We start from the raw sequence: 13283 nt of genomic DNA on the forward strand, positions 1-13283 counted from the left end.
GGGATCCTGGACTTTGATCATTTATTACATCCTTCTGTGAGACAAATTGTGGGTGACGTTTTTCAGTCGCGCATGGAACCACTTTTTACCACACTCCTGAAGGATGTTTACAAACTTGTCAAGACATTCATTCATTCATTCCTTTATTCGATCAGTTTAAAAAAAAATCATAAAAGCACAGAATAAATACGAAGTAACAATTTAATTTCAATTAAATACTTCATGTCCCTTGTATAAGAATAGAAAATAAAATAAAATAAAGATAAAAAGATGATAATATAATAAAGGTACCCGTTTAACCTCAACCTTATCTGAGTCACTTTCTCCGATGCAGTAGTGGATAACTTTTCCATGGCCCTTAGACATAAGCCGCTCCCCTCTTCCTTTTTCCCATACAGGCCCAAAGAAAAGAGGCTAGTGAAAAACATGTTAAAAAGTCGGGTAATGATTTTAAAAAGAAAAGTGCAACTCGACACTGCCTGAAGTTCTTCTGCTTTAAAAGGGGCTTAAGAAGGTGATCCCTCTCTTTCTTAGATAGTCTACAAAATAAAACCAGATGCAGTTCAGTGTGTCTTGAGAGGGAGTCACATGGACATAAGCTGAGCTCCGCATGGTTATACTTTTCTCGGGGTATCCTAACATTAAAGGAATTGTAGAAGAACTGGCGGTGAAAATGGCACAAATATGTTTGATGCACGTATTTTGTCAAACACCCCCTATGTTAGAAAAGGGGGGGGTCTGTTAGTCAGGAACGTCAGAGCACTCCACACCCTGGCTTAGCCAACCAGCATAAGGTTAAGGCTGACAAAGATTTATGTGTTGTGGTGGTAGACATGAATACCAATTATATGGGAGCACATCTTCCTTCAGAAAATGAACTCCATACTGGACATGGTAAAATACCCACACATAGGATTGCAAATAGCTGTAGGTTACATCTAACCCCTGAAGCACTCATCTGGTAGGAGTATTAACAGGAGTACACCCTCTTAAAGAAAAAAGCATTGAATCTACTGAAGAGGTCATGTGTAAAAAGAAATGTTGGTATAAACAATTGTCACGAAATGGGTCTGTAGCGTCCACCCATATTATCATGGCCAGAAGGGTGGTGTGGATGGGCTGGAGGAAAAAATCAGGATATGGTGACTGCATTATCATTAATTTTGACCAGATTGATATTTGCAGAATGGTTTCAGGAAGGGTAGGACTACAACGGACCAGTGTTTAAATCTGCAGCTGTTAGTTGGGAAATACACAGCTGCTTAGACCGGGACACTACATCTGGCCTTTATAGACCTGTCCTCAGCCTTTGACCGAGTAAACAGATCGAAATTATGGGTCTTATTAATTGAAATGGGAATGGACCGGTGCATAATCCATTTTCTGTTCGGTCTGCACTGGGATCTCCACGGTGAGATATGACCAGAGGGTAACCATACCCAGCACATTCACATTTGAAGAGGAGTTAGACAAGGCTGTATTCAAGCTCCTCTTTTATTTACACTATATATAAATATTCTTAACACCGTTCTGTGTACAGCCTGTAAAGATATCCCTGCTCTTTGATACGCAGATGATGCGGTCTTACTAGGTCACACAGCGGTTGGGCTCCAGAGGCTCCTAAATTCCTTTGCGGATTTTATGACATTTTTAGACCTAGGTGTTAACTAAGTATGGGTGAATTTTGCGGATCTGCGATCCGCAAATTCGCGCGAAATCGGCAAACTAATCTGAGAGTTTGCGGAAAAATCCGCGAACTCGCGGATATTTAGAGTAGAGTACTTTCTGGCTAATCAGTAAGTGCTACCTTGTTGGGTAAATGTATAGTGCTTTTCCTAACACTACAGCTGCGTAAAGCGCCAGAAGAGTTGTCTCCAGTGACCATGTGTGTGTTACTATGCCATCGCGCCGAAGGGTGCAGGGGACCTTTGAGTGAGCTGTCCATCATAGTGGGTAAATGGCAGGAAGACGGTGACACGCAAGTGTGTGGGCGGGGCCAAACGGGCGTGCCTTCTATGCGAGTTCACATGCCTCTTGTGTGTAAAAAAAGGTCAGAGACCGATCAGAGCAGCAGATGAGGAGAAAGAAGCTCCTGGACACAGGAACTGCACGGGGATTGCGCTTTTGAAAGTGAAGGATGCAGAGGCCTCTATCCAGCATCACAGCTAATTTTCGACGATAGATATGGGGAGAAAGCACACCTGCCCAGCGCCGGTGTCCCTTGAGTGAGCTGTCCATCATAGTGGGTCAGGACGGGAAGACGGTGCACACCACTAGTGTGTGGGCGGGGCTTCTATGCGAGTTCACATGCCTCTTGTGTGTAAAAAAGGTTAGAGACCGATCAGAGCAGCAGATGAGGAGAAAGAAGCTCCTGGACACTGGAACTGCACAGGGATTGCGCTCGTGAAAGTGAAGGATGCAGAGGCCTCTATTCAGCATCACAGCTAATTTTCGACGGTAGATATGGGGAGAAAGCAGACCTGCCCAGCGCCGGGGTCCCTTGAGTGAGCTGTCCATCGTAGTGGGTCAGGGCGGGAAAACGGTGCACACCACTAGTGTGTGGGCTGGGCTTCTATACGGGTTCACATGCCTCTTGTGTGTAAAAAAGGTCAGAGACCGATCAGAGCTGCAGATGAGGAGAAAGAAGCTTCTGGACACAGGAACTGCACAGGGATTGCGCTCGTGAAAGTGAAGGATGCAGAGGCCTCTATCCAGCATCACAGCTAATTTTCGACAGTAGATATGGGGAGAAAGCACACCTGCCCTGCCTCGACAAAGCTCACGATTGTTTTTGGGCTGATGAATGCGTTACTGAACTTGAGCTTCAACTCAGGCACCTGCTGTAAGTGCTTCCTGTTGAAGTTTAATTTTTAACAGGCGCTTCGTGCCAGAATGAACCCTGCCCTTCATATTTGTCCAAGAAGACGCCACCGTTTTGTGCGATACCTCTACTCACCTGGAGTACTTTCTAAAGGCTAATCAGTAAGTGCTACCTCGTTGGGTAAAGGTATAGTGCTTTTCCTAACACTACAGCTGCGTAAAGTGCCAGAAGAGCTGTCTCCAGTGACCATGTGTGTGTTAGTATGCCATCGCGCCGAAGGGTGCAGGGGTCCCTTGAGTGAGCTGTCCATCATAGTGGGTAAATGGCGGGAAGAAGGTGACACCGCGTGTGTGGGCGGGGCCAAAGGGGCGGGCCTTCTATGCGAGTTCACATGCCTCTTGTGTGTAAAAAAGGTCAGAGACCGTTCAGAGCAGCAGATGAAGAGAAAGAAGCTCCTGGTCACAGGAACTGCACGGGGATTGCACTCGTGAAAGTGAAGGATGCAAAGGCCTCATTCCAGCATCACAGCTAATTTTTGACGGTAGATATGGGGAGAAAGCACACCTGCCCTGCCTCGACAAAGCTCACGATTGTTTTTGGGCTGATGAATGCGTTACTGAACTTGAGCTTCAACTCGGGCACCTGCTGTAAGTGCTTCCTGTTGAGGTTTAATTTTTGTGACAGGAGTATCGTGCCAGAATGAACCCTTCCCTTCATATTTATCCAAGAAGACGCCACCGTTTTGTTCGATACCTCTACTCACCTGGAGTACTTTCTACTGGCTAATCAGTAAGTGCTACCTCGTTGGGTAAATGTATAGTGCTTTTCCTACACTACAGCTGCGTAATGTGCCAGAAGAGTTGTCTCCAGTGACCATGTGTGTGTTACTATGCCATCGCGCCGAAGGGCGCAGGGGTCCCTTGAGTGAGCTGGCCATAAAAAATAGTAGTAATCCACTCGCTTGCGAATTTGCGAATTTCCTGCAATTTTGCGAGATTCGTGGATCGCGAAATTGCCGAAAATCCGCAAATTTCGCGAGCGTAACGGATTTTTGGCCCATGCTTAGTGTTAACTTCCCCAAATCCCATACTATGACTATGGGCCTCAGACCGAAAAGGTAAAAAATGTATCTCTGTAAAAAAACTAAAATAACAAGGGTGACCACATTCATGTACATAGGGGTACTTTTTGACAAGCGGGGCTCATGGGTACCACAAAAGAATACAAAAAGGAACACTATACTAAGATCAAAAGTAGCGGGTCTTGATTTTGCACGCAGGTTCAGGGCCAAGCCAAATGAAGCTTGCTCAAAATTTACAGAGCTAAATGTATTGGCATCTCCAAGTATGGGTCTGAAATCTGGGGCTACAAGGAGGCTGAGGAATTACAAATAGTGGAAAACAAGTTTCTCAGAAATCTGCTCTCAGGCAGGCAATCCATTCCCTCTTTTATTATTCATCAAGAACTTGGTATAGGCTTTTTTCAGACCTGATAGGATTGGCACTGCTCCTGACCTGGATAACAATCTAGGTTAACCCAGAATTCGTGGTGAACCGTGAGATCGCCCGCGATTGCATATCCTTGGACAGAACAAGTAGCATCCCGTGGATAGGTTATGTGAAGAACTTAACAAAGAATTTAGGGTGCCCGACCTTTTTGAGTCGCCAAACAATCTTAGAAAGAGGACCTACCTTGGGTTAAAAAACATTTTTTAAATATGATTTAAACTGAAATAGAGGCTAAAGAACTACTGAAACCCAGGGTACGAGCCTATCTTTTACTGAAAACAGCTCCAACAGTAGAACCATATCTAAATGTCATAACAAAGCCTTATCACCACTTTTTTTTAATCAGATTTAGATTTAATCTTTTGCACTTTATACTGGCTGAACCTCAGGGTTGGAGAAAGGTGAAAGATTTGGGCCCTTGTTCATGTGATAATTTCTATACCCAAGACACTCTTCACTTTGCCATGTTTTCCGACCACTTTTTTCACATTCGCAAATGTTTTTTAGTGCCTATTTTAAAGGATAAACGTTTTATGCAGGTAAGGCCTGTAATTGTATACTTAAGGATGCTGAACAATACATGGGAAAGTTTTAATTTTGCTAGTTTTTTAGTTGTAGCCGTTACGGAAAGAAAAAGAAGGGCTTCTATGTCATGTAATGTTTTAGTTCCTCTAAATCCCTGATGAAATGTGTTCTAAATTGTATGTCTTTTTTTATTGAAGAGTACCTTTTTTATGAATTTTGTGATTACATGTTTTTTAATTGGTTGTCTTTTGTGTTCTAGAGTAATTCTTAAATTAATTTTTGGATATGCTTATTTTAAAATAATCAAACGGCCAAGGGCCGTTTTCTTGCTGAATTTTTATGGTGCCTACGGTCATTCTAATATGACTTTTGTATATGTTTTAAATTTGCTGTATACGATGTTTAAAGTGTACTTTTATGGTTTTTCTTAACCAAATAAAGTGAATATGACTGACTGACTCCTTCCAGACCTTGGGAAATCAGGGGACCGGTTTGTTTGTCCCTAGCCTCTTTTTCTCCAGTCAGGAACATCGTCTGCCTCTCCTCCCCTTCTCCGGACAGGCTGCTCCGGCCCTCATGCTCATCAGCATCCACTCAGGCGGTCCCAGATTTTCAAAAGTCAATAGCATATAGAGCTAACAGCCACTTTCAGAGATTCAGTGAGCCTGCCCTACTCCAGGGTAATAATTGCCACAGGGTGGTAACTGACTTGGTAGCTGTTGTGGTTGTCAGCATTGACCGGACTGGGCACACATTGACAATGACCTGCTCTGAAGACACCTTTGATGTTTGACGGTAGTCATGCTGGCTCCTGAATCTCAGAGCTTCCGCCCCTCTCCATTAATGTTTGGCTACAACCTGTACTCTTTAGCATTGACAGGCATGTAGCCTATGACTTCCATCTCCTCTTCACTGATGGACACAAAGGTAACCTCTATACCCCTATCTGTCTCTACTAGATCTGAATCTTCACCTAGCCCGATAATAGCAATCCGGGTACACTGTCCACCTTTATGGGGCTTCAGAGAACAAGCTAAGTTCCCTCTCTTTCAATAGACAGTTCTAGCACCAATCTCTGATGGAGGGAACTAGAGACTTCATCCCCTTAACCCGACTCCCTCCTTCTAATCTAAAGTGGACTGGGTCCCCACCCGCCTGGTCAGTGTTTTGGGGTCCTTTGGAGAGCTCCTTTTTGTTAGTATCTTTGGTCCCCCATGCTTCTGTTGTTAAGAGCCAGAAATATCCTCCGTTGGGTGCCCCCATGTCCCTTCTTGGATACTCTGTTGCTAAACTAGAAGTCTGCCTCCTTCCCAAACTCCGTGGAATGAGTGTACTTAAAATTAATAAGGTGCCGGAGCAAATCTGTAAAACAATTATTCAGAATGTGCTCCCATTTAATCAACCTATACAGCCCATCATAGTCTGCTAATTTCCTGCCTTTCACCCAACCCTATAATGCTTTAATAGATTCATCCATAAAATCTTCCCAAGACTGTTGTGATTGTTTTGGGGTATTCCTAAACTTCAGGTGATATTTTTTGGGAGTGAGATAACACTTGCAAATGGGGGTGGTCTTCATGGATTGATGCTTAACTTGATCTGAAACCTCATGGGTCAATAGGATGTCCCACCTTGGATGGACATGTGCTTCCAAAGGTTAAACCCTAAACCTTCTGATCTACTTTGTGTATATACACAATGCAACCTCATAAATAGCAAAGCACGTATCTGTGGCATGCCTAACCACATACCTCTATGTTTTAGCCTAACCAGAGTGGATGCATGAAATTAATAGGGATACTCCCCAATCAAATGAATAAAACCACTCCTCACAAACCTACTCTTCACTGCACTCCATCTGCAGTCACTGCATCAAATCTCATTACCCACAAACTATCCTTACACAAACCACGATGCTGAACGTAGTATATTTCACTGTATCTGCTGAAAAAATTCATGTACACACATACACATATATTATATAAATTTATCGGGTGTACATTAGTTTGTAATATTGTTAAAGTGCAATAACAACAGAAAAAAGAATTACACACATGAAAACCTTCCATTGCATTATGTACACTCACTTTCCTGGTTCTATGTCGTCAATGCCATTTATAGTTAATTTACTTGCCGCTTTAGTCTTTTCCACATAAACCTTGTGCAAAAAGTTGTTTTTCGGCAGAACCGACCGATCTTTTATTATTAGTCGATTTTCAATTGAAGCAGTCTGAATTGAGTCCTGTGGAGGTTTTTTTTGTACATCACATATTTCGTTTATAAACTATTAAACACAAAATGGAAATTGGCCAGTGACTTCCTTTTATATAATCACTAACTAAATCGTCACAGCTTGGATTTTAGATTGCTTTATGCTCTTTGTACTGGATGCCACCAGTTGATTTGCAGGAAAGAAACAATTAGCCTTCAGTAGAAATGCTGCTGGACATTTGAAGAAAATGTTTTCTCTTTTGGTGCCTATGCCAGTGGGTCTATTTTAAGGGTATGGCTTTTGAGTGGTAAATGAACTACGCTGAGCGTTATTTTTTCCCTCATGCTGTTTTTTCCTCCTGTCAATTTCCTGACTGCTCTTTTTTCAAATCACCAGCGTAAATCCTTGCTGCAGCCATTCCGCCGCGATTTTGTTAAACAAACTTGCAAAATCAGTCTGCATTGGATTTCTAACTTTAATCGTTCTGCTTCCCTCTGTCTCTTTCTTTCTTTCTTCTTTTCCCTCCTTTGCTTTTGATTGCTGCTGCTACATGCTGCTTTGACCACTTGCTGCTGCTGGGGGATGCACATTCAGGCGAAGATCTGGAAAGGAATGATGGCTCAGCATCCAAACCGTACTTCATGTCTCCTAACCTCCACAGAATCCTGGAAAAAAAGGACAAAAGCCCCCAAAAGGCATTTAAGTAAACGTCAGAATTTTTTTTACCGACAAATGCATCGTGCAAGCAGTACTTGTGATGTGGACTAGCAAAACCGAAAAAGAGAGAAAAGGCCTTGAAAAAAATGCTTATTTTTTTTAATTTATTTTGGACATACCCAGGCCTAAACTATGGCGAAATCTCTCAAATGCTGCGAAAAATGCATAATTTAAAGAGCTGTGGAACAGTATGATAGCTTATAGTGCCTCTGAAAATGGAAATTATAATTGTGAAGTGTTTTCTATCTGTTGATAATAACCTTTTAAAGTTGTTTGGCAGTGTTGGGTGCTGTTTCGAGACTCAACACTTTTGATATGTGTCTTTTGATAAATGTGCATTTATTAAATATTCCCTCGCTATTTTTGAAAGCATTATTATGTAATATACTTATTAGCCATATAAACGTGTTTAGTGTACCATGATGAAGACAGATAAGTGGTCAGGATTTGGTGCTAAATTTGCATTTTAAGTGAACAAATGAGGTTAGAGTAATTGAAACCAATGGTGATTGACATACTGTTTCCTAGAAAGGCCCACAGTTAAGTTGAAAATCATATTTGCTTTGAAAGTACTCCATCATGCGCAGCTTCATGTCAAGATTATGTCTGACAATGGTTATGTCCAAAGATTATACATAGATGGATCAGATTAACAAGAGTTAAACACTAAATACAAAAAGTTGATATCGTTAAAATGTAGAATCTTATGGCAAACAAACATTTACCTTTTTCACAACTGTATATTCTCCTGCTGTCCTTTCATAGTGTCTAATTTAGAATGTAATAGTGCTTTGAATTATATAAGAATTCGGTCTAGTTGTGAAACTGGTTTTTATTTTCAAGTCGATAGCATAAACAATTCTAATGAAAGGGCTTTCATTTATTCCAGTAAACAGAAGAAAATACAAGGAAAACAACAAGTTATATAATAAGAAAATATAAACTTTTAGATGAAAGTACAGGAAAGTTGGTTATGAAGTAACTTTGTTTACATACGCCTAATTGTTTTATATAGACCATTGCATTTCATTACTGATTATTGTTTGGTAATGAATTTAGTGGTTTAGTAAATATATGCAGCAAAAATTCAGTAGGCAAAAGAAAAATATATTGTACTTGAAGAAAACATTTTGCTGTTAGACCAGTGTGAATGCTTATTATTATTACAGTTGTATAATTCGCAAGAAACTGGGATTATTTGCTAAGGCAATGAAAACAACCTGACCAGAGTTAGAAAGTGTGACTTGGATTCAAAATATTCTGATAGCTATGCATTTAGTGCGAACACTTTTATATTCAGTTCAGTGCTGGTTGTTAATATTTATGAAGTATTCCTCTAAAAACTAGAATGAAACATATGAATGTTTTCTTAGACAAAACTGAAAAGCCATTTCCATTATCAAAGCAGCTCCCATAACTGTGAATATGCAAAGCAATATTATTACACTAACATAGCAATCTGTTCAATATGAATGTTTTATATCAACACTTGTCTCCATCTATCTACCATTTCAGTTATTGTAATTTCTGCAGTGAGTTGTTTAAATGTAGTTTTGAAGTTACCCAAAAGAAAAATATGTAATCTACTGACAGGTTTACTTAGAGACAAAACATAATTATGCAGAGACAAAACAAAAAATTGACATCTCTTGATCCGAATCAGCGGATTATTAAAAGGGTTATTCTGAGAGACATGTTGGAAAACAAACCCCTTAAAAAAGGTGGTGATCTAAGATACAAATAGGATTGTCCTTGGCTTTTACATGCCATACAACATTAACTCCATTGAACTAAATCCCTATATCCTTATATGAACCCATTACAATTTACAAAGAACTCAAATGTATTAAACTAACTTGTCAACTGGAAAGAACTAACACCTTTAAAGCTGAGATTGTGCACAGCCCCAGACAGACAACCAAAATTGAAAAAAGCATGTGCGTTTTTTTGAATGTTCATATTTTACAGAATCAAAAAGTACACATGCCAAGATCTTTGCTTCTTTATCTGCAAATCCAGAATTGTAATGTAAAGTATTCAGACCAAGAAATGCTGTTCAGCTAGATACATAGGCAAGATAAAACAATTGCACGAGAACCAGAAAAACCAAACAGGGTTTAATACTCAATAAATCAGACATGATTATTACCCTAGTGTGCCATATCCACCCTAATGGAGTTATTAGTTTTGAAACTAAAGGCAATTTTAAAGCCACCTTAGAAGGCGAAAACCTGTCAATTACTAGTAAATTGGACCTTTCACTCTCAAAACATTTGGGTTCTCTTCATTTTTGGGGTTCATGTGGCATGAAATTACACAAGTACTAGCCATATCACACTGCTAGTGTTCAGTATGAGCACACAGAAAAACAAAGGTGAAACTCCAATGTGTAATGTCAGATCCTGGAAATCCATATTAAAACCTTCAGAACCAGTCCCAATATTTCTAAATCCTCACTGTTGTGCTCTGAAGCTACTTTACTGCCATTTAGGTAAACTCTTTATGAATTCACCTTACCATAAAGTCACTCCAAACTGCTTTTCTTTCTTTCCTCAATAAACAACTCTTCCTTGGGACAAATTCTACATTCCAGTCAATTTCATGTACCCCTATTTGAAGAAGGGCTCTTAATGGAACTAAAATCTATCACACATATTTGTAAAATGTGTCTGATAGTTCCGTTTATTCAATGCTAGGTATCACCATCCAGAAAATCAATTTTATCTGATATAACATTAACACCTTTCATACACAATTTCCAAACGGAAAAATTTAGATTAGAAATTAACACAGCTTTCATGCCAGATGGAAATATTGCGATGGCCTTTTGAACTGTTTTCAAATTGAAAATCTGTACGGAGTAATACTACAAATGCATTTGAAAATGGGAATCGAGACAATGAGTTTATATTTTAAAAGGGGCTGGACGTTTTGCAACAGTTTCATATTTAAAAATTGATCAACCTCAAATCTTATACCTGAAACATGAAAATGAGTAATTGGGTGCTAAAAATGCTCTCATCTAGTACCTCTGTTATTTATCATGTGTCATTCTTTCTACTAGTGGAAGATTTAGAAAGAAATGATGGCTCACCTGACAGGCCGTTTCTCATGAACAAGTCACTGAGGAAGATTTTGAACAAACAGAATGTAGAAATGAGGACTCAATAGAAGATCACTAAAGCTAAATACAAACTTATGTTTTTCCTCGATCTACATGGCAGTGTATGTCCATGCAAATAATTAATCATAAAATGCTGAAAGATATTTAATTGTTAAAGCGAATTATCTATTGTATATGCCTATCTCAATCCAAAGTTGAGCACTTTTTGAAATGACAGATTACTAATAAAATGTGTGACAATTAACACATGAACAAGTATATTCTTGGAGTCTCCAACTCAGAAGAAGACATTTTGAAGCTGGGATCTTCCACAAAGGGCAGTTGTGTACAACTTTCCTGATTGACGTTAAGTAACTGATTATTAATATGCTTTCTCAGTCACAATGAATCCTGAATATTTTGATAAATTAATAAAAGTGTTGAAATTTTAAATAGATTCATTTAATTTTACCTGCCTCTACAGGACAACTCAGACATTATTTTCCATAATGTAACATTACAAAATATGTTCAGTAGAACCTGTGATTTTAAAATCCCAATAATGATCAAAACATGAAATTGCAACACTATTTCACATTTATGTTCCCTTTCATATGTTTTATGTTAAAACAAATATTAGTAGATCCTACTTGTGTTATAACTAGGAGTGGGCAGAATGTTCTGTTTCACCCACGGAACTGGTGGAATTTTGACCACTCTTCATTGCTCTTTAGTGCAGAGTTGTCAGGCAGAATTCCGCCAGCAGCCGCGTGGCGGAATTTTTCTCCAATGAGGCTCCAGAATTTGGGAATTGGCGAGCGAGGAAGATATGGCGTCCACAAGAGCAATTTTCTAACGTGGGCGTTCACCGGTGTTCATGGGTCTTTGGAGAACGAGGGCTTCCGTTTTAGTAAATGTTCTGCCACTAGAGTAGATTTTCAGTGCTGTTTATGAGCTGCATATTTTCCTCCTGTTGGTAGAATTCTGCAGTATTTCGAGTTTTTCTGTAACTCTACTAAATTCCTCAGAGTGAAACTCCACCAGTTCTGCCCATCCCTAATTATAACTTCCTCTGCAACAAAGTGCCTTAGCTGCTTGCCTTATACACCAAGCATAAATAGTTTAGCCGGTGTACTTGCAGAATTTAGCCCACCTACATTTGATATTTCTCCAAAATGTAATGAATTTACTAACAGTGATTTGCAGTAACAAGCTCCATGCCAAACATATTTATTGTCTGCCAATTGAAACATCTATTTGATATATAAGATAATGTTACAGTCAAAAGGTTTGAATTTATAGTTTTTGATACCGTTATGAAAGTAAATATTATCATGAGAGAATATTAATTTTCTCTTGGTAATGAAAGATAAGCATATGGATGTTGACTTTTTCCCTAATCAATTGATAGAATATACTACAACAACCCTTTTGACCTGTGATAAAAATATATGGAGTATTTTCTGTGCCTAGGGCAAGCAGCATTTGTAAATAGGGCTTAAAGACATTTTCTTTCTCTTCATGTTAGAAGAAGGGGTGAATGGGACAAAGATTTTACTGTACATTGGCAGTGTATGCCTTTGTACTAATGGACTTGATGTATTTACTTTGAAGATTAGTTTTACTAATATAAATATAAAGCTTTATATATGACTTTTTTCTAACTTTTGATATAGAATGTTAGTTGCATTTGAACTTGTTTGAAACTTTGCACTGAGCTAAAACTCTGAAAATAATTTCTTTTTGTCATTAAACCTCTGCTGCTGCATCAGCTTCAACTGCAACATATTGATTCCTATGTCATGTACCATGTAATTATGGTCCATTGCATGGGCCGTAGGTGATAAAACAATTGTGAATAATAGATTGTTAATTTTTACCTTTATAACATCTAAAATGTTTTTCAATATTCTTTATTCTAATGCCAAAAATCACATGAGCATGTCCATTCAAGCTTTATAATGTGTGCTTCTGCTGTGCAGAAATATTAGGAGCATTTTGTTAAAGAATCCTTGATAATTAAATTGTTTGATATTTAATTAAATTTATTGTTGCTTGGTGCTTTGCAGCTGTTACATTGTCCTAATGAAGTAGGCAAGAAAATTGCATTTGAGAACTATTCCTTTTTTGTATCTAAGCGACAATAATTTTCAAATAAAATCTTTTCATGAAAATGTCTTAGAAATCGACTTTTTCTTTTTAAGGTTGCTTGGTAAGAAACATGTCTAGCTTTCAATAATTCACAGGATACAGCAGTACAAAAATGTTATACTGTTAACCAAATATTTTTAAAAATATTTTATTGTATCTAACACCTGTTTGATGGGTCTGTAAGAAACGTTCCAAAATCAAATCGCAATTAAAATTTTTACTTGATCTTGAGGAGATTTCTGCCAT

General features: G+C 38.9%; 1 protein-coding gene across 6 annotated transcripts in view; it reads left to right on the forward strand.

Annotated features, from left to right (window-relative positions):
- Positions 1–13060, forward strand: part of SLC44A5 (solute carrier family 44 member 5) — a 793737-nt gene extending 780677 nt beyond the window's left edge. For 3 of the 6 annotated variants that reach the window (XM_078668567.1, XM_078668577.1, XM_078668549.1), the window contains exon 23: positions 7661–7918. In XM_078668567.1, coding sequence (XP_078524693.1) covers positions 7661–7773 — 113 coding nt within the window. In that variant the 3' untranslated portion in view covers positions 7774–7918. Of the gene's footprint in view, positions 1–7660 lie in introns of all 6 variants that reach the window. The other 3 variants (XM_078668593.1, XM_078668585.1, XM_078668558.1) reach the window with 3 other exon arrangements.
- Positions 13061–13283: the final 223 nt, after the last annotated feature.

This window comes from Lissotriton helveticus, chromosome 1_2 (genome assembly GCF_964261635.1).
Source record: "Lissotriton helveticus chromosome 1_2, aLisHel1.1, whole genome shotgun sequence".
Lineage (NCBI taxonomy): Eukaryota > Metazoa > Chordata > Amphibia > Caudata > Salamandridae > Lissotriton > Lissotriton helveticus.